We start from the raw sequence: 19,812 nt of genomic DNA, 5'->3' as shown, positions 1-19,812 counted from the left end.
TCCCACGTTGACCACAGCGCACAATGAATAAATGCCTTCTACTGATAGTGCTCTTTTATGAACTGCGTTTCACCGCGTATGACTCACTCAGCTTGGCAGCTCCGTCGTCAATCCGGTAGGGCCACTGCCTCCTGCGGCCTTTGGTGGGCTACAAAGATCCGGACCTGAACCCGCAATGGCACTTGACCAGTGCCGACATTAAGCTTTATTCTATAGCCTCCCTAAGTAATTTGTAGAAGTAATATTATTTTTATTGTTGACTGATTCATTTATTTTTACAAAACATCAACAGTTCTCATTAAAAAAAAGACCATTTATAGTAAGGATTTTATTTGTTCAAAAAGTGCCTATCTATAGTAGGGCTATTTTTTGTCCAAAAAAAAGACAATGTATAGTAAGGCTTTTATTTGTTAAAACACGGCAATGTATAGTAAGGCTTTTTTCTTTAAAAATGACAATGTAGAGCACCTGTGTCAAAGTGGCGGCCCGGGGGCCAAATCTGGCCCGCCGCATCATTTTGTGTGGCCCGGGAAAGTAAATCATGAGTGTTGACTTTCTGTTTTAGGATCAAATTAAAATGAAGAGAATAGATGTATATTAAATTTCCTGATTTTCCCCCTTTTAAATCAATAATTGTAATTTTTTAATCATTTTTTTTCTGTGTTTTTAGTTCAAAAATCATTTGGTAAAATCTAAAAATATGATTTTAAAAAGCTACAATAAACATTGTTTTAGATCTATAAAAAAACTGAATATTCAGGGATTTTAATCCAGTTCTTTTAATCCATTTATAAAAAACAAATCTAAATATTATATCTAAAATGGTCCGGCCCACGTGAAATAGAGTTGACGTTAAAGCGGCCCGCGAACCAACCCGAGTCTGACACCCTTGATGTAGAGAAAGCATTTAATTTAAAAAAAATATTATGACTATGTATAGTAAGGCTTTAAATTGTTTTTAAAACGTTTTTTTTTCTTAAAACATCGCTCAATGTTTGCAGTGTTTCCAAAATAAATCAACATAAGATTTCATAAACCCTCTTTATTAAACACAGATGTGGATCACATACATTAAATGACAATCATATCTCTTTCCTTTATTCAACAACATTTACCTCTCCTATTTAGTAGCTATGTTTTTCCAGCAATGTCCTCAAAGGTTCTGTAAAAGTGTACAATTTGATGTTGAGATGCTGACACTTTGTTTAATTTTTTTTTACAGTTGCTTAGGAGCACACAAAGGCAGAAAAATATCCAGTGGATATATTACGTGTAAACTGTGCAAGCGATAGAGAAAAGAATGACTTGCTTGTGCAACCAACTAAATTCTAAAAAAAAAAAAGTTTCAGAGTGAAGAATAAGATTCAATTGCTTGTACAAACATTCCATTTCAAGATATTTCCTTGAATGTTTGTCCTAACTCTCCTTTGTAAACAGAACCCAATGATCCTGATCCGTATCACTTCTCGCGTCCGCAGTCGGTGCACAGGATGTTGTCACGCTGGGTAAGGAAGCCTCGGCCCACCAGGGACATGGCGCACTGCCCACATGTGAAGCACTCGCTGTGCCACTGACGTTCCTCGAACGATATGTATTTGGCACCGGCCAGACCTGAGCCAAAAACAATGCTTGGGTCAAAGGATGCGGGAGGAAACCGGGTGCCACAATATTACCATTAAAACAACGGGAAACAGTAATACAGGGTGTTCCAAATTGGTTGACCCCATTTCGTAGGGCAATAATTTAGATATTTTTTGTTGGAATGACCTCAAGCTTGGGTAGAAACATATTAAGTTTTTGTGTGTAACATTTGGCATTTCTATCTTTTCAGGTTAAGAAATGCCATTCAGTTTAGTGTCCGTCCGTGGCTTAGTAGGGAGGTGGGTTCCATAGCTCAAGTGCTGGAGTGCCCGCCTACCATGCGAAGGGTCGCCGGATCAAGGCAACTAATTCCACTTCTCATCGGGAAAAGAGGTAAATGATCACTTACTGGTGATGGGTTTAGTGCAACCCACACACTTCTTGGCATAGAGCTCACTGAAGCACTCCAGGCAGTAGGGATAGTTTTCCCTGGAGGTAAAGCGCTGGCCGGAGAGCTGCTTCCTGCAGCCGATGCACAGGAAGCACTCGCGGTGCCACGGCTTGTCCTGGTATGTCACGCCCCCCGTGGTGATGGCCTGGGGAAAAAAAAACACGGACTCTCATACATGTGTCTTTGCGTTTCAAGCAGACAGTGAGACTCACCTTCTTACAAGCGCAACACTGGTAGGCAAACTGCTTCTCAAAACAGTTTACGCAGTAGTAGCCATCGTCTTTGGGGATGAAGGACTTTGTTCCGATGGGCTGCTGGCAGCGGTGGCATAGGAAGCAAGTCTCATGCCAACTGTTGCCCTTGTACTCCATTTTGCGGGAACCTGACACAGGGCAATGGAGTTATAATTCGGGAATGAGCTAATGCTTGTGTTTGCCTTGGAAAGGATCAAGCGCGAGAGCTACGACACTACGTTTCGTTTTGTCAATTTTGACAATGCTGCGCTCTCGAGATATGAAGCAATCTGTAATCAGAGTCCGGAATGGGGTGAGGAGGGGGAGTGGGCGTACCTGGCATGACCGTCTTCTTGCAGGTGGTGCACTTGGATGAATAATCGTTGGCGTAGCACTCCGTGCAAAGCATCAACTCGTCCTTGGCGGCAAAGGCCTTCTCCACGAGGGATTGGCTGCATTTTGCACACTTGAAGCACTCCTCGTGCCAGTGCTGGTCCTTGTAGGACAAGTCCTGGTCACACCAATAAGCAGTTGAGTAGGAGAGAACAGGACATTGGATTCCATTTTTTTTTTCATAACTTGATGTATAGAGGCAATTGTCATTTGGGAAGCAGTCGTTTGCTTTTACGGTTGATATCTCAAAGTCATGGTTTTAATTTGCAAGAGGTACTCTTCTTTTCTTAGTGATTTCTAACAAGTAGGATGACATATTGTCAATAAGAGTCTACTTCTTTTATTCCCTTTAGGACTTTTGATTGTGAATTTCTGGAGTATTTGGTCAAATGAAACCATCATTGCGTAAACAATCTGGACTCATCATTGCAGTAATTTGCCATCGTTGTTTTGATAGTGACTAATGAAGCACTTGGATGATCAAGTCAAAGGCATTTTTTAACTTCTGATGTTGATCTATTATTCGCCATGTTTGTTGCCGTTTAAGTGCGGTATCTATGGACTCAATATCACTGTTACGCCTTGCAATATGAAGTCTAATATTAAGTCTAAATATTTGGAAAGTCATCAGTAACTTGCAATTCATACTAATGACTTGCTATCACTTATTTTTTTAGTATTCATCAGTCCAACATACAAGAAATGTATAAAACCGAATAATTTTCAGTCTTTCCTTGACGTATGATTTTAATTCCAAAATCCTTGTATCTCATATAAACTTCTCCTGAATTAAATGAAAATGTTATTATTCCAATACTAAGTCAAGGGAATTTCTTTTTGGAAATTGAGCGAGTCAAAAACCTCCCAAAACTCATTTCCACGTTAAGGGCCTACCTTGGAGTTGGTGCCAATGGGCTTGGTGCAGCTCTGGCAGCAGTTGGCAAATAGGCTTTCGTAGCACTTGGTGCAATATTGTGTCTCCTCTTTCATGATGTACTTCTTCCCCAGGAGGGAGTCTTTGCAGTAATGGCAGTCGAAGCGCTCGCTGGTGGACATGCTTGTTACTGATTATTGCTGTAAAGCAGCGGCGAGGTTAGAAAAGAAAAAAGCTTGCAGCACTTAATGGATACGCAGCAGGAATGAGGATGAGCCGCCAAGCGCTTTTGGTTCAGGCAGTGCGGAAAAAAGGGTGAGGCATGGATTAGGGGGTATACACCGGGCCTTGGGGGGTGTCTTCTATAAATACTGCCTCTCTTATTAGGCGTAATCTCCGGGGGAGGGCTCATGTGCCCCTCTGCATCATTCTGCACCTTTTAAGGGAGACCATGTCCAGCGCATCACTAAGCCTTTTCGACTCGGGACCAGAAAAAGGCCCAGAGGAAGGGTAAGATAATCCATTCAATATTACTAATAGTGAGGACAAAGTCACATCAAAATATGGATACTGTTATGTCACAATGGCCAAAAAGATGTTTCAGGGATCTTCCACACTAAATTTATCCAATCATTCGTATGATTTAAGGTGCTACCGTTTTTCTTTTCTAGAGTAATCAACAGTTTCATGAGTTAACCTCTTAACTGTGGTTTTATTCGTCAAGGCAGTGAAAACATTCCGGTATTGAGTGAAATATGCCAACTATACCACATCACTTACTCTACTGTATCTACGCATACACATTATCTCCTTGAGTGTAAAAAAATCAATTTTATGGAATGAAAAGATGACCATTAGAATGAAAATATGCTGCATTGCTTCAGCTGATTTCTTCTCATTGCCTATGTCAAGCAAAACATAAAAGTTTAAATACCAGTTGTTTCAATATTCATAACTACTCCAACATTTACACGGTACTCGGACGTTTGGTCGCCCGGACGTTTGGTCGCCCGGACGTTTGGTCGCCCGGACGTTTGGTCGCCCGGACGTTTGGTCGCCCGGACGTTTGGTCGCCCGGATGTTTGGTCGCCCGGACGTTTGACAACATGACAGAGAGTTTACTGTTGAAACCAGCTCTCAAAATTATATTCACCCGGGCAACCAAACGTCCGGCGACCAAACATCCGGGCGACCAAACGTTCGGTCACGCATTTACACTAGCTCAGCAATTAAGTTTCCTATTATGTGTTAGTATTGAGCTAAATTAAAAATTCAAAAGCAATGGAAATTTTAAAAAAGTAAACCTCTCACTGCTTAGTTGATATTGCAGTACAGAATATGAACATTTTGCATTATCGAAAAAAAGAAAAAAAACTTCCAAAACAACACAAATCCTCTTTTTGTTGATGCGCGACATCAAACCAGCATTTGAGTCACCAAATTAATTTTCAGTCTCGGACTAATGTGCTCCTATCGTTTTCCCTAACGGATTAAAGAAGGCAGGCATCTTCATAAAAATAGCCCTGGGAAGACCACCGGCCTGACTCACGGTGTAATCCCCGGCACACACACACACATGGAGAGGTCAGCGATAGGGACGCCACCCAGCTGAGATGAACTATCGCCTGTCGACACTTAACATTCCCTTTCAATGCAATAAACAAGACGTCTCAAAAGAATAACTTACGATGGCTCCGATTTGAGTCTATTTTCCATTTTCTAAGAAGATTACACAAACAGTCGGATTAAAGTGCTGAATTCAGCAGATGACAATAACAAAAAAAAACGCAAAGACCTTAAAATGTCAGCACCGTCTTAAAAGTCGGGCGAATGGAATGCCATTTTTTTAATCCTTGTCATAAAGCTTTGATTTTTTTTTAGCTTTACAGACAGACAACAGGTGCTTCTGGAGTATGCGCGACTTTAAAAAAGGAAATTTAGAAAAAAAATCTGCTTAGGTTTAGCATTGGTAATCCTCTCATTTGGATTGACGAGGGTCTGCCGCTGCCATCTGATTGTCTGGCCAAGCAGATCTTTATTTGACCCGGACCTCAGTGGCGCTCTTCTCTCAATGTACTCAGACTTTGCAAATCCACAATGGCTTCTTTGAAGTATTTGAAGGCGACGACTTTTTGGAAAGAACGACCGACGGACACGTCAACATGCCACAAAGGCTTCGTCGACAGCTGGTTGGCATGGCGATGACACTCTAAGTGGAAAACCAGTAGACGAGGGACCGCTCTGGAGGTTAATGGCGTGCCCACCTTCCCTGAGGGTACAGACTGAGCGCCAACCAATATGGCAGGAACCTTTCACCTTTTCAGGGTAGACCAATTTAGAGATACCTCACCTCCCATCATGCCTGACCTACTTTCCCCCAATTTTCACCAAAATAGGTCATGGTGAGAGAAGAAACCTGACATACAGATGGGACAGATGGGAAAAGAAAAATGGTTTGGAAGTTTTAAGGTGAAATGCCTTACCAGGAATTTGACTGTTAAAAAAAGGGGAAGGTCGGGAAATGTACAATGTCAAATTAGTTTCTGTAAACCATTGTATTAACACAATTGACTATTTACAACCAGCCGGTCTGGTGGTGACAAAACTGCCCTGCATTTTTCATTTTTCTTGCTCTTTCTCTTAGATTGGTGATGGTAGTTGAGCATGCTGACCACCGAGCTAACAGCACAGAACATTTTTGCATTGTAAGGATGTCCTCACATTCCATACATGCATCATTTTGTTTATCTGATGATCATCAGTAGGTCTGCACACATGACTGTCTGACTGATGGTCTGGGTTCAAATCCTGGTTGGAAATAGAGCAGTCACCATTAAGACCAATTACCTTAGGATCAAAGAAAAAACTAATTCTGATTTCCTTCTTGTTAAAAAGACGGATGGAGATAAAATAAAGCAAAGTTTTACAAAAAGCTAAAACCATGGAATATGTTAAAGTCCTTTGCTTCACTATGACTACGGTGGGAGACGAGGAAAGACCAATGTGTCTAAAATGTAGCAGCAAACAGAATGACCTTAAATTACCATGACATTTTTCTGCAGTAAAAACATGACAAATATTGACAACTGCCCATAACAATTTTATGGTCAAATGACACCATTTTGCTGATGATCTGCAACGAAAAAAGGGACTCTAATGACAAAGCATGAAGAGGAGGAGGGTAGGTATGGTCACTCAATACTGCGGCTGAATTATGAGAATGCTCGGCCTCTGCGGCATGGCGCTAAGCCGTTGCGCCCCTGCAACGCACACACGACCAAAGGGTTGGTCGACGAGTGTGAATGGGCAAGGAGGAGGTCAGTTGATGAACGGCCTATCAAAGATAAATAAGTAACAAAGTAGGTCGAGGGAGGAAGTTTGCTTGATTGATAGACCAATCATTAATGCACAAAGTTAACTCATTGCCTGCCATTGTGTCATTGTCACTGGCAGCCAAGGGGTTAAAGTAGGTTAAAAAACAGTTTAATTTTAAATAAATGTTTAGAACGGCCCAAAAATGTGTGTTTGGTTCAACATTGAGACTTAACGACGTCAGATAAAGTACCACTAACAATATTCTGACTCCTTCAGAATGATGAGACACTAACGCCGTTACCTGAGCCTTCCCATTAATCCTGGAATAGCATCAGTGGATTAAAAGCATCACAGGGTCACGCGCGCATCACACACACCACACATAAAAGAGCTTGCAAAAGTACTTTGTACTCAAGGAGAAAAACAGACTGCAGTAATGTCGGAAGGACTGTTCAACTCATTTGCTTAAGTATTAATAGTTGAGCAGCTTGCATAGATACGGTAGATGACATGATGATTTTAGAGTTATCAAATAGCTAAAAAAAACCTCCATACATACACTTCTGACTTGAGTTTTTGTCTTGACTTATTCTGGCTTTTCTGGCCGTGCACATTGAAAGATAGCGGGCAATATGTCTGTTTTTTGGTGAATTGGAATAGATGAATGGCATTTGCATTGATTTGTAGTCAGGGAATTGTATTTGTGTATCAAGTAAAATACAAATACCTGACAAATTACTTTAACTATACTGTAGGAAAGTATTTTTACTCTGCTATTTTTCACTACTGCACACCGGATAGGGGTGGAAATACAAATGGCAGCGTGTTTGTGAGGGTCAAGTCGTAACTAACAACAGGCGGAGGATTGAGGCGTTACTACCACAACAAACTCTCCTCACCATCATCAATCACTTATCTTGGCTTTTCCAAAGCTATTTATACCGGGCCACAAGCATTATGTTGCACTGTGTGTATGTTTGTATGTGTGTGTTTGTGTGTGTGTACGTGTGTATATGTATGTTTATGTATGTGTGTGTAGGGGGGTTGGTTGTGCATGGCGCATGCGTGTCTGCGTGCCAACAGCAGCAGAGTTGTTGCAAAGAAACATGGGTCATTCTAGAAAATTCTTTACAAATAAGCCTTCACTTCTGTAGTTTTTTGCTCTATGTTCAAGTTAATAAACCATTAAAGACGTGCTTAGCAGATCATTGGTAAATCTACCCGAAGTCCTTCACAATCACTTCGGGAGGCACTGCAGGATAAAATGAGCATCGCTAAAACTGTTGCTTTAACCAATCAGATTTCGAGTTGTTGACACCAAGGCATTCTCATTAGCGTAGGGAAACGTCATCGCTGTCACACACTATGCTTGGCTAGGGATGCTTGGACTAGCCAGAGCTAATAAACTATTTAGCGAGCTGCACAAGCTAATATTTTGTTGTGTTGATTTAATAGCGGTTTTGTCAACCCACAGTGGCTGAAGAGGGAAAAGAAATGGATGTGGTTGCAGATCTCGTGTCAAGGCCATTTTCAAGACGGACTTTTTTAATATGCACACCAGGGTCAGAGTTTAAACCGCCGCCGCCATCTTTCAAAATGGCTGATTAGCCAGCAGCCCATTCGGGCGTTGACTGCAGAGCAGCTCAGATGTGACGATTTACCGCAGAAAGACCTGATAAAGCTCTCAGGACAATGCAGTGCATTCGGTACGTTGTCATTTGGGGATTTTGAAGCCCCACTTCTCATTTTAAGACTGCTTTTTGACGGGATCGTGCTTCGATTGCGTGATGTAGCCCCACATGGATGGAGACAGATAGTTTGCAAACAATTTGGCTACATTGCGTTACCGATCGCTCTTTATGTTTAAAAAGAAATCATTCTATTGTGTGTTTCAGTTCCTCAACGAGCACAGACTGCTGGGAAACATCAAGAATGTGGCCAAAACGACCAAAAAGGAGCAGTTTGTCGACGCCATAGCGAGCTGTTTGTCAGCAAAGTGAGTCATTTCTTTAAAACGTCTTTTTTATTTTCTCTATCCGTGTAATAATTAAATGTCAGCGTTCAGTATTCAAGGCTTTGCTCAATTGGCTTGTTTTTTTTTAGGATACATTCAAATTTTGAATTAAAACACTGATCTGGTGTTGATTTTTAATAGCAAGAACCTGTGTGAATAACACACCCACACAAGTGACATCTAGTGGAGTTGTAAGGAATAAACAGTATGCTTATAAAATATACCTTTACCCTAAAATTGTTTTACCTTCCCTTTCTTAAAGACCTCAGGGCTTGGGCCTTTTAAATTTTAGTTTTAAATGCTTCTTTGACCAAAAATAAGTGAAACATTCACTCAACAATTGCGCAAGGGTCATTTTTGACTCAAGTTTTAACACATGGTAAAATCATTTTTTCCTCAGTCTGGTGATAAGAACAACGGAAGCAATGATGACACTTTGGGATATTTATTTATTTTTAAAAAAGGATTTCAAATGATTGACTGGAAAAACTCATCAAGGATGAAATAACATGGGTAATGAATGTGGGTCATTTGTGCATCAAAACGGTGGAACAAGCAATTGCATAATCGCGTGGTGTTTTGTACAGGTTTAAAGCCACGGTGACACTGGAAGAGGTGACAAAGCTGTCAAAATCGAAGACCAAAGAAGTCAAGGCACAAGTTGTGGATGAGGTGGGATCCAAGTGTTTCAGGTTATTATTTAATTTATTATTTTCATGTCATGTGCACTAAACCTCATTTTGTATCTTGCTTCTCAGGTTCCTTGACAAACTTCCTCAAAAGGTTGACATGGTGCACTGCTGTTAAATGGGGACATTGGAGGATGGCAGTCTTTGACACCAACATCCCCTCAGGGTCTCCAACTCTGGTCCTTGAGGGGCCCCAGTCCAGTATGTTTTCCATATCTCCCACTACATCTGAATCAAATGATCAAGATCCTGATTATTTGATTTAGATGTGTTGGTGGTGGACATGGAAAATACACTGGATAGGGCCCCCCGAAGACTGCAATTGGAGATCTGTTGAGTCTCTCTACCGATGAGCAAAGTCATCATTGAGGTATGTCTTAATATTTCAATTTTTTTCTCCTGTGACGAAGGTTCTCATTGGAAGAAGGGCTTTCCTGGTAAGTATCATTTTGATGTTAATAGAAAATACTTAACTTAGTATTTTTGTCAAATTTTCTGACACTTTTTTTTTTAATGTTGGACTTAGTGTATTTGACTGGACTTACTATTTTTTCCTTCCAGAGTTCCAAGGAAAATATTTCCTGATGGATGGATTGCACAGCTCTCACTTTTAATAGCTGGATGAACTACACAAACATCTTGACAAATGCTTAATTTGTGGAAAAATGTTCTTAAACTGTATTTGTTTTTCTTCACATTTACCTAATAAACAATGCAAAAAACATTTGATGTTCAAAAAATTTATTGACAGGAAAACATTTTAATTCTTGCACACTTAGAAATTGTCATCACAAGTATTGATTGGTCTGGCCAGTCTGTTCTCCACCTGCAGACATTTTATAACAAACATTGAATATTTAAGAAAAGTTTTTTTAATAAAAAAAAAAGACCCATATGAGGTCTAGGTCTTTTTTTTTACCAAGTGTTTTAAAAAAAATAAATGGCACTCAAACCTCTTTTATTTAGGGGGTCTGGACACTACCTATATAAGAGGGGGGAAAGATTATTATTTGGATGAATACTTGGATATTCTACAACAAACAAAATAAATTAACCTCTCAGAAGACTGTTAGCATTCTCCAAAGTGCAGAGGCATCATCTTGAAGTGGGCAACCTGGGAAGATCACCTTGTCCTACGGAGTCAGTACACGGGCCTAATGCATGCAAAAAGAAAAAGTTATCATATATAGAGACTGCAGATTCAAGAGATAGGTGTTTTTTTTGGAACATGTCTTACCTTGATCTCGCCCAGTGTCCTCTCCTGAAGGAAGCGCTGCATCTTGCTGCTAAACAGGAACAACTTGATTTAACCAAGCTATTTGGGAGTTGACAAATAATTATTAAAGGAAAGAGAATATTACAAGAAATTTAATAAACGATCAAGATAAAGAATGAATGAAAATGTTAGCGAGTGCTCCGAGCCATTTCCCTTTTACAGATAAGGTGATTAAATATACAGACTGACGCTAACAACTAGGCGATAGTTGGCTTAACAATATTTGTATAAACCAAACAAATACACATTGGAAATGGGTGTTTACCACTCGCGATGAAAACTATCCTTACATAGAGAACACCAGAAACCAAGTCGGGGCTCTGGATGTCATGTTTGAGTGAGCCTTTACCCAGCGAACTGTCCGTTGATATCTCGGCTTAGTTTGATTAAATTAAAAGTGTTTCTACACGACTAAATAATGGAGAGAAAACGGACAACATCCTCTTTAAGTCAAATGGGAAGCATCTTCGTGAGGCTAATGCTAAGATAGCTAGTCACGTGTGGCAAACAGACGAAGGGGAAAAGAGGCCCAAACTGAAATTGTCGACGGTGTGTTCGACCCAGCATTAAACTAACAGATTTGTTGGCGTTTTGGGCTCAATTGATTGCTAAAAAAATCTCCCAGTAGCGTGATAAAAGTGCACTTAGGCCAGTAAATTGCTCAACGCCTTACCTCGCTGGCGTGCTCACCGCCGGTCTGCATACAAATGGCTGTTCTAAGGGGCGCGATACTGCGCATGTCCTTAATTTAAGCACCTGCGTAAACAATAGGCGTAACCACGCCCATATTGAATGTGGAAAAAATGGTAGCTTGCTTACCGTCCTCCAGGGGGTGGTTTGTCCTCTCAATGTCCATGTTTTGAAGATGACATAGATTAGTCGTGATTTTTGTAGTCTAGATGCTATAAAACAGTATGTGTTAGTACACTAATTTAACCCAATATTGAGTAACATTTTTACTTAGTATTTTACATCAACTCACCTTTATTCCAGGCCACCTGACTCCATTAAAAGTTTAACATTTGAAACACAAAGAATGCTTCATTCTATTGTATACAATAACTTAGACTGGTGTTAATTTTTTTTAAATCCAAATATATATATTTTTGGTCTTGAATTCAATTGTGTTAATGTTTACAATGTACATAGAATTACAATACCTACACTACTACTACTACTACCACTACCGCTACTACTACTACTACTACTACTACGACTACCACTACTACTACTACTACCGCTACTACTACCACCACTACTACTACTACCACTACTACTACTACCGCTACTACTACTACTATTACTACCACTACTACTACAGCAACAAAAACAACAACAACAACAACAACTACTACTACTACTACATATGCCTACAATAATCATTATTTCTTGTGACACCAATGCTTCACTGCTCTTTATTTTTTCTTTGACACTAGTTGACACCTAGAGTTCAAGTACAACATTTGGCAAAATACAGTGATTTGGCAAAATTTAGAAATAAAAAAAACCTTGATTGTTCCATTTCCAATGCATGAAATGGTGACATTTGACACACGCGTCGATCTCGACTTGTGTGTATTCCGTGAAGGACATTACCGACACATTACATTCGCACACACTGACGCTGCACATATTTGGCAAAAGAAAAGAAAGACAAGCGAGTGGACATGACTGACTGACACACACACACACACATACATACATACACACACGCACACGCACACACACACAAGCGTCAGGTCATAAAAGCTCAGTAAAAGGTACCACGACACTTCCATCCATGTCAAAGTGTGCCGTGAACACTTAAAAAATATGCACAACTTGTCATTCCTCTTGTGTCCTGTGACATCATTTTTTTTGCCCCCCTCCCTCTTTTTTTTACATACATACAAATTTCACGATGACACTCGGTAAGAATGTATTTTTCTTTGCGCTAGGTGGATTGTTTCACACAAAGATAATATTGAGTGCTATTAGTGAATTAAGAAGGAAACTACACCCTTGGCCGTTAGTTTTTAGACTTTTCAGCATCTAGTTAAATGAAAGAGTCTCAAAATTTTGGACAAAAAGCGTAGTTTTTCTCAAACTATAGGCTAATAAAATAATCAGATTTAGTTTTGTATTTGGTCATTTACACTTTACAATTTATCGCGTTTTTAAAAAGTTGTTTTTTGTTGTTTGTAATTGTGTAATTAACAGTACAATTTATATATGTATCTCATGTAATTATAAACCCAAATTGGAAAAGGAATGGAAAGATTTTCTGACCAAAAACTTGCCTTAAGCATTCAGCAATAAATTAGGAAAAATGCGACGCAAACCTATAGATAAGAAAATAAAAACAGTGTTCTTTAGCCATTTGGCAGGGGTCCACCCAAGTTGTCAGAAAATATAAAAGTATCATTTGTATCAGTATTGGCATTATTGTTCCTGCATTTTTTTATATCACCTTGATATAAAATCTCCTAACAGTGCGCCAACCCTTTCCAGTGCATGACAGAACATTAACATCATTTTGCATAAAAGGCTGAATTTACACAGTAAAGATGGTGGCGCTCGGTTTACGATAAAGTTCAGATTTACCAAGTCGCTAGTCAAGTCATAATTGGTCAACATTTGTTTTGAAAAGAATTAGAGCTTCCCGAAGCACTCCCAATGGAACTTTAAATCCTCGTAAAACAAAAATACTTTACTAAATATGTCAAGGAATACCCTCCAGTAGGAGCGCTGTCTTTGAATGATCATGTTTCAATACATGGCTTTAGTGCGGTACACACGTACCCAAATTTAGGTCTAACTTGATCGTTGAGGTAAAAAAAAAGTCATTCACATTTCTTGTTTTGGTGAAAGTAGGCTACCATTGACGTCCAAATCATTTGAACTGGGAAGGGCTCCCCAATTCAAATGGATTGGACGTCTACTAGTGACATACTAATTTAAAGACATAAATCACAAGGATGAGAACAGCGGCATGATTGAATGTCAATCGTCGTCCATAGCGCACAGAAAAAGTTAAGCGTACTAAAAATGAATTGGTCAGATGCAATAATAAGAATCATAACCACAAAGCAGGTTGAAAAAGTCTCTGAAACGCTCGTCAACTCTGTTGCTAACCAAAACAGCAGCACTTGTAGTTTGTAAAAGCAGTCAGTGCTGCTGATGTAGTGGCAAGTGAGTCTGAATGTACAGCATATCATTGAGCATGTCTGCAAATCATGATTCCCATGGCAACCTTCCACCGCAAGTGTCAGATAGAGAGTCTCTATTGTACGTCTGTACAGATGGTTCGGCGCTAATATACAGGGCAATGCGGAATTTCAAGTGGCAACAGAACCTACCGTACGGTCGTACCGTAAAACGCACGGCGGCAAACGTTCAAATCAACAAAATTACATGGATATACACAAACAAACATGCATTAGGAATTTTAGGGAAAGTAATATATATTTATATACAGTAATCCCCCGCCATCACAGGTTTGCTGTTTTACTTTCCTTTTTTGTTTACTATTTTCTCTGCCTTTTCATTTATTGTAATCCTACTGTTAGTCACGAAAAGGTGACACCGGAACTACTCTGATGGTGTTGGAATTGGACTAAAAAAGAAAGGAGAATGAGAAGAAGTATGGAAAACGTAAACCCCGCGATGGAAGGGGGATTACTGGTAAGCGAAAGTCTCACAGTCAACAACATCCAGTCCCAAAGGATCACTCAGTCGCATCAAAAAACAAAAAACAAAACAAAAAAGAAAAACTCCAGCCGACAATGTGGCCTGTGAAACTCTAGTGAGAAGTGTGGGCAGTTTTCTTTGGCTTTTCCTGTGGGCGAGACATTCCAAAGGGCATCAACAAGAGGGGTGACAAGAAGAATGGATAACACCAGCAAAAATGAACTATTGGCCAAAAAAAACCCAACCATTTTCTTTTGCATCTTTAAGATACTTTTCTTTAGCCAGTGAGTAAGCAAATGGGACCTTAACACAGCCACATCAGTAAGCTTACATTCTGTGTTCAAAATACAGTGGTCCCTCGTTTATTGCGGGGCTTAAGTTCCCAAAATAAGCCGCTCTAGATGAAATCTGCAATGTCCTACATTGACCACCTTTGTTTAATATTTTTAAGTCTTTCTACCCCTGTTCAAAACTTCCAAATTTGTGAGCATGTTATGATCTTTGAACGCATTGTGCGGACCGAAGCGTTTCACTCGCATATTATGCTAATTAGGTATTGTGCACCAGGGTAAGATAGTTATTTCATTCTTCCTTTAGTTTTTTTTTCAGATACTGGGATTTCAAGAAACATCGTCAATGAATTACTTCAAGTTTGTTGTGTGCGTTGATCAAGTCCATTTATGATTGACGCATAATTATTTATCAAAGTTTTTGAGTAATATTAAAGTAACAACTGATTCATTCAAAATGAGGTCCAAAGGGCGTGAAAATTGATAAGAAAATAATCATTTAAAGGGCAGTTATCGGCAGAGGTTGACAGGTATGCGATTATTTTGCCAGAATTTCTGTTCTGGTGTCATTCAAAATGAGGTCCAAAGGGCGTGAAAATTGATAAGAAACACCAGTCACCAGGGAGTGTCTTAACTCAATCGAATTAGCAGTGATCATTCACTGGCAGCCCTTCCCTCTTCAATTGGATTAAAGGTCTATGGCGGGCAACGATTAAAAGGTGTTATTTCATAGGAATGAGAGTTGACAAAGAAGAACCAACCGTAAACATCACTTCACGGAGACGAGAGAAACGCAAATAGTCTTGACAAAAATGGGTTGAGGTGACAATGAAATCACGGTCACGGAATCAATACCAAAAGTAAACGCGCAGGCCATTAATAATGAAAAATCCCAAATACCTTGATCCACGCACGGCCCATCTCATCCCCAGAACCACTTGTCCAAGTTCTTGACCGTTTTGTACTCCTTGTGCCTCTGCAGGTAGTCGCAGGCCAAGCAAGTGTGCTCGGCCCAGAACTGCGCCTTTTTCACCTTAAAGTGCCTCCTCCACTCAAAGTATCTGAGGTACATCTCTTCGTTCTTGTCCAGGAGCAGCAGGTAGTCGGCCAGCTCCTTGGGCGACGCAAAGTCGTCCACGTGTATGAAGGCGTCCCCCTGCACAAAGTTCTCGTAGTTCTGCCGCGAGGGGCCCAGGACCACGGGCACGGTGCCCACGCCCAACGGGTTGTAAAATTTCTCGGTGATGTAGTCCTTGTGAATGGAGTTCTCGAAAGCCAGGTAGAACTTGCAGCCGGCGATGGTGGGGAAGTAGTCCTGGTCGGCGATGTACTCGCCGAAGGCCTGGCCGTAGGCGTGCACCTCGATGTGCTTGTACAGCTCGTTGTAGTATTTGACGCGCACGTGCTCCTGGTTCCAGTTGCTGACGATCCAGCAGATCAGCTTGTTCTTGCTGGGCGGGACGAAGTCATCCTCGCTCTCGGCGGCCACCGCCGAGCCGTAAGGCACTTCGATGTCGGCGTCGCGCCGGTAGTTGAGCGTCAGGTTGAAGAGGTTCTCGATGCCGGCCAGCTGGGACGAGTGCGACGGCGACTCCAAGTTCATCCAGATCCACTTTTGGAAGGACGGACGCTGGACGGGCGGCAGGTTGGACAGGTCGGAGAAGATGTCGCGGTGGTGGATGAGGACGCCGTCCGACTTGTTGTAGAGGTTCCGGTCGGCCGTGACGAAGCAGTCGATGTTGAAGAGCGAGGCGCACACGTTTAGGTCGTACGTCTGTCCGAAAGGCCAGAGCCAAATGAGCAACGTGGTCACATTGCGCTCGCTCTTGGCGTAGAAGACGCCTTTGAGACGCTCGCCGGACGGGGTGGACTCCGCCGGGCCCGACAGCCAGCCGGTGGACGGCTTGAAATACATCAAAAAGAGAGTCACGAAGCACCCTAAGATGAAGGTGCCCAGGAAAAGCGGTCGCAGGATCCTGTGTACGGGTGCCGATGACATTACTGTCTTGGAAAGGAGAGCACACCAAACGTTGACTGACATTTCCCATTGAGCGAACTTTTCAACACAAGGCCCCCCACACTGGAAGACCGTTTTGCTCTTATCGCTATAATATGGAATACAATAGGCTTCTTCTTGTTCTCTGTTAAAATAGATTTCTCACCTAAAAGTGCGACTTATACTCCAGTGTGATTTGTTTTCCCTCCTATTTGGGCATTTTGTCTGACTCATTTGTAACGCTTATAGTCTGAAAAAATAGGATGTAGTAGAAGGACATTGTGCTCTAGCATTAATAGCCTTTTGGGGGTTTAAACGTAGAAAAGTGCTCAGAAATTTGGTTTGAATCCTGCGGGAGAACGAAGAAAGTACCAAAGCCGATGGAGGAGGAAAATATTCGGCTGTTTTGCTTTTCCGGCATGCGTCTAGTACCAACCTGATGGATTTAACTTGCAGCTGAAACCCAAGCGAAACGTACGTTCCTGCACGGAGTCATCGGCCCATCACGGCTGCGTCTTGGCTGTCGCGCTCATCAAAAGCGACCATGCAACGGGTTGTGTTGTGTCTGGAACAAGTTCTCTTAACGCCTGTTTTAACGCCGAGCAAAAACAGAAAAGAGTGCCATTATGGGATGAAAAGGGGGGAATGCTATTGAAACAAGATGAAGATACAGAGGGGTACTGGGAAACACTGTTAGTGTAAAAGACCTAATTCAAGATTTAATTAGAATTTGTAATTCAAATGCATTTTTCTTACTCTCTTAAACAGTGTTTTGATTTCCTTAATAAGATTTCTGAAAATCGATATAAGTATATGTTCATATTCCATGCATGACTTTTATTGTGAAGGTCCCAAACTTAAAAGCACAGCCTTTTTTGGGTAACTGAAATATGTTTCATCATTCAGGGGAATAAAAGAATGTCTAGATATTTAGGGACCCAACTGTAAATTGTCAGAAGAGATTGTGGGAACATGCTGCCATCTTAAGGCTGTTGGGGAAGAAAAAATCCTACATTTTCATGTATTTTTACTTTTCAATTCTGAGAATGGCTCTCAAGAAATAACATTAGAAAATGTCAATTGTTTATGGCTCTCTCTCTCTCTCTCTCTGTCAAAAGGGTTCCCGATATGATATCATTCAATATTTGGATGGAAGGGTTGGCTTGCTGCAGTCTCTACAAGTAAAAATGTAAAGCCTTTTTAGTCAATTATCGTATTATCAAAATGATGTTCATCTAGAAAGTGGGCAGTAAAATTCATTATTTTTAATGGAGTCCCACGCCTACTTCAAAAAGCAGCTCACAAAAATACTTTTTAATGTCAGACTGCATCATTAAAATTAGGGGGGGAAAAAAATCAATTTGGGGAAGGTACCACTTTTATTTTTTGTGACAATAATGTTATACTTGGGAATATGACAAAGTCTGCCATGATTTGATTCTCCTACTGAGACGATAATTCAGTCTGGCTTTGACACTCTTTGAAACTCTCTGGGAGTCACGTTTTCCCAACCTAGCCTCAAAGGATGACCTCAAACTGCTCGCCAGTGGCTCAGCAGTTAGCACGTGCGACTGCCAAGATAACAGTGCTCCAAATCCAAATTGGAGCCATGATGATAATGATGTGAAAAGGTATGACTTCATGCCAGTATCATTAACACTGGTTATACATACGTATCAATGACTGTAGAGTTATTTTTACTACCATAATTATGATATCTAACGTAGAATTTGCGGTTACTCGACCATTAGTATACAATTTTACATATTACGTTTTAAAATTTTGACAAAAAGCTGCCAGTATTTTACCTTTTTATTTATTTTTTCATTGAATTACAGACAATGTACGGACATATATTGATATTTTTCGACTCATTGCCTCCCATTTAGGGTGATAAACGTGTTTATTCCATTTTGAGCTGGGAGGGGCAGGCAGCAAATGATCGCCGTCATGCTCTCCCAGCTCCAAATGGTTTGGACGTCTATCTCCGTCCAGATTATGGCAAATGCGGCAAGCAACAAAAAAAGAGGCAATTCATCAAGTTGAATCGTTACCATGGCGACCGTGCTCCAAGTCCTCGTAATTAAGATGAGGCCGCTGCGAGTCATGCAGTCATTCTGTCTCGCAATGTCGAGGTCTAGTCATTCATTCATTCCCTTGGATGAGATTTTGGGCCACGCGTCGGGAGGCGAGCTTCACCCCGGCGGGATGACACCGAACCCGGCGTCACGATCGCACCGACTCGCACCTCGGCGACGGAGCTACGGAGGTGAAGGTCACTGGCGGACGACGCGATCGTGATCGGCCAAACCGCTGGACGAACGGGCGTGCGCGAGAGCCGCAAAACGCTCTTTTGAGGAGATAGAACGGGGGAAGAAGCAAATGTAAGAAGAAGAAAAAAACAGAAATGGGACTCACCATCTCGAGACCTTGCAGTCATTCCCCCCGCATGGCGACGATGTGGTTGGAATGAGCCACCGTCGTGTGAGCGTCACACACACCGGACCATCCCGCATCCATCCATCCTTCTTCTTCTTCTTCCGTGTGCACGCGCGCGTGTGCGCGATGCACCTTGATGCTGTAGTAGAAGATGATGGTTTAGATGTAGCACAGAAATAGTTTTTAAACATCCAATTCTAATCATTCAATTTGCCGCATTGGTGCCTGATTGTATCCTCCTGACGAGCTGTGATGTGCAGGCTCGCTAAATTTTTCCTTTTATCACCACTACGGGGCTCCACTGTGCAGATGTGCGTGCGCGTGTGTGTGTGTGTGGTGATGTGATGGCTTGTTTATGACCACTGCGGAGCTCTGCTTTATGTCGTCTGTTTGCATTCTTTTTAAAGACATGTGACATGTATAACATCTGGTTTTGCTGGAACAAGACAAAGACAACAAAAAAGTATATCAATAAAATAAAATTTCCCATCTCAGCCTCATAAATAAATTAGTTATACACAGGCAAATGCATTGTCAGGAGGAAACCCAGTAAAAAGAAAGTGTTTTCTTTTGTTCTTAAAAAAAAAATACT

General features: G+C 41.1%; 2 protein-coding genes and 1 long non-coding RNA gene across 10 annotated transcripts; 1 reads left to right on the top strand and 2 right to left on the bottom strand.

Moving 5' to 3' along the window:
- Positions 1-1,027: 1,027 nt before the first annotated feature.
- On the bottom strand, positions 1,028-5,368 carry fhl5 (four and a half LIM domains 5). The gene is made up of 6 exons (XM_077621300.1): positions 5,220-5,368; positions 3,553-3,732; positions 2,602-2,776; positions 2,245-2,414; positions 1,991-2,177; positions 1,028-1,611 (listed from the first exon to the last, which is right to left on the bottom strand). Exons 2-6 carry the CDS (start codon positions 3,712-3,714, stop codon positions 1,460-1,462), a joined length of 846 nt encoding a protein of 281 aa, XP_077477426.1. The 5' UTR covers positions 3,715-3,732; positions 5,220-5,368; the 3' UTR covers positions 1,028-1,459.
- Positions 1,778-10,274, top strand: LOC144090014 (uncharacterized). Of its 3 annotated transcripts, none has more exons than XR_013305257.1 (8): positions 1,778-1,974; positions 3,667-3,847; positions 3,920-4,042; positions 8,409-8,553; positions 8,743-8,843; positions 9,449-9,533; positions 9,620-9,920; positions 10,112-10,274. It is a non-coding gene; the product is annotated as an uncharacterized LOC144090014 (long non-coding RNA). The 3 variants fall into 3 exon arrangements; XR_013305256.1 differs by having other exon boundaries at positions 8,322-8,553; XR_013305258.1 differs by having other exon boundaries at positions 8,322-8,553; positions 9,449-9,553.
- fut9a (fucosyltransferase 9a) lies at positions 10,275-19,515 on the bottom strand. Of its 6 annotated transcripts, none has more exons than XM_077621296.1 (7): positions 19,200-19,515; positions 15,686-17,368; positions 11,500-14,643; positions 10,788-10,865; positions 10,606-10,704; positions 10,504-10,532; positions 10,275-10,376 (listed from the first exon to the last, which is right to left on the bottom strand). In XM_077621296.1, the coding sequence occupies exon 2, from the start codon at positions 16,824-16,826 to the stop codon at positions 15,708-15,710; it is 1,119 nt and encodes a 372-aa protein (XP_077477422.1). In that variant the 5' UTR covers positions 16,827-17,368; positions 19,200-19,515; the 3' UTR covers positions 10,275-10,376; positions 10,504-10,532; positions 10,606-10,704; positions 10,788-10,865; positions 11,500-14,643; positions 15,686-15,707. The 6 variants fall into 6 exon arrangements, with proteins under 6 accessions (XP_077477422.1, XP_077477423.1, XP_077477424.1 ...); XM_077621297.1 differs by having other exon boundaries at positions 10,788-10,836; XM_077621298.1 differs by having other exon boundaries at positions 10,788-14,643; positions 15,686-16,790; positions 17,218-17,368.
- Between the last annotated feature and the right edge of the window lie 297 nt (positions 19,516-19,812).

This window comes from Stigmatopora argus, chromosome 15 (genome assembly GCF_051989625.1).
Source record: "Stigmatopora argus isolate UIUO_Sarg chromosome 15, RoL_Sarg_1.0, whole genome shotgun sequence".
NCBI classification, from domain to species: domain Eukaryota; kingdom Metazoa; phylum Chordata; class Actinopteri; order Syngnathiformes; family Syngnathidae; genus Stigmatopora; species Stigmatopora argus.
The sequence above is the reverse complement of the archived record's forward strand: the minus strand, read 5'-3'. Positions and strand labels throughout refer to the sequence as shown.

Bases quoted from the DNA above. Each gene is read 5' to 3' on its own strand.
- fut9a (XM_077621294.1), bottom strand. From the start codon at position 16,826: ATGTCAGTCAACGTTTGGTGTGCTCTCCTTTCCAAGACAGTAATGTCA.
- fhl5 (XM_077621300.1), bottom strand. From the start codon at position 3,714: ATGTCCACCAGCGAGCGCTTCGACTGCCATTACTGCAAAGACTCCCTC. The intron at 2,415-2,601 runs GTACGCCCACTC...GCCCTGTGTCAG, and splicing joins CAAGAAGACGGTCATGCCAG to GTTCCCGCAAAATGGAGTAC. The intron at 2,178-2,244 runs GTGAGTCTCACT...TTTTTTCCCCAG, and splicing joins AGTGTTGCGCTTGTAAGAAG to GCCATCACCACGGGGGGCGT.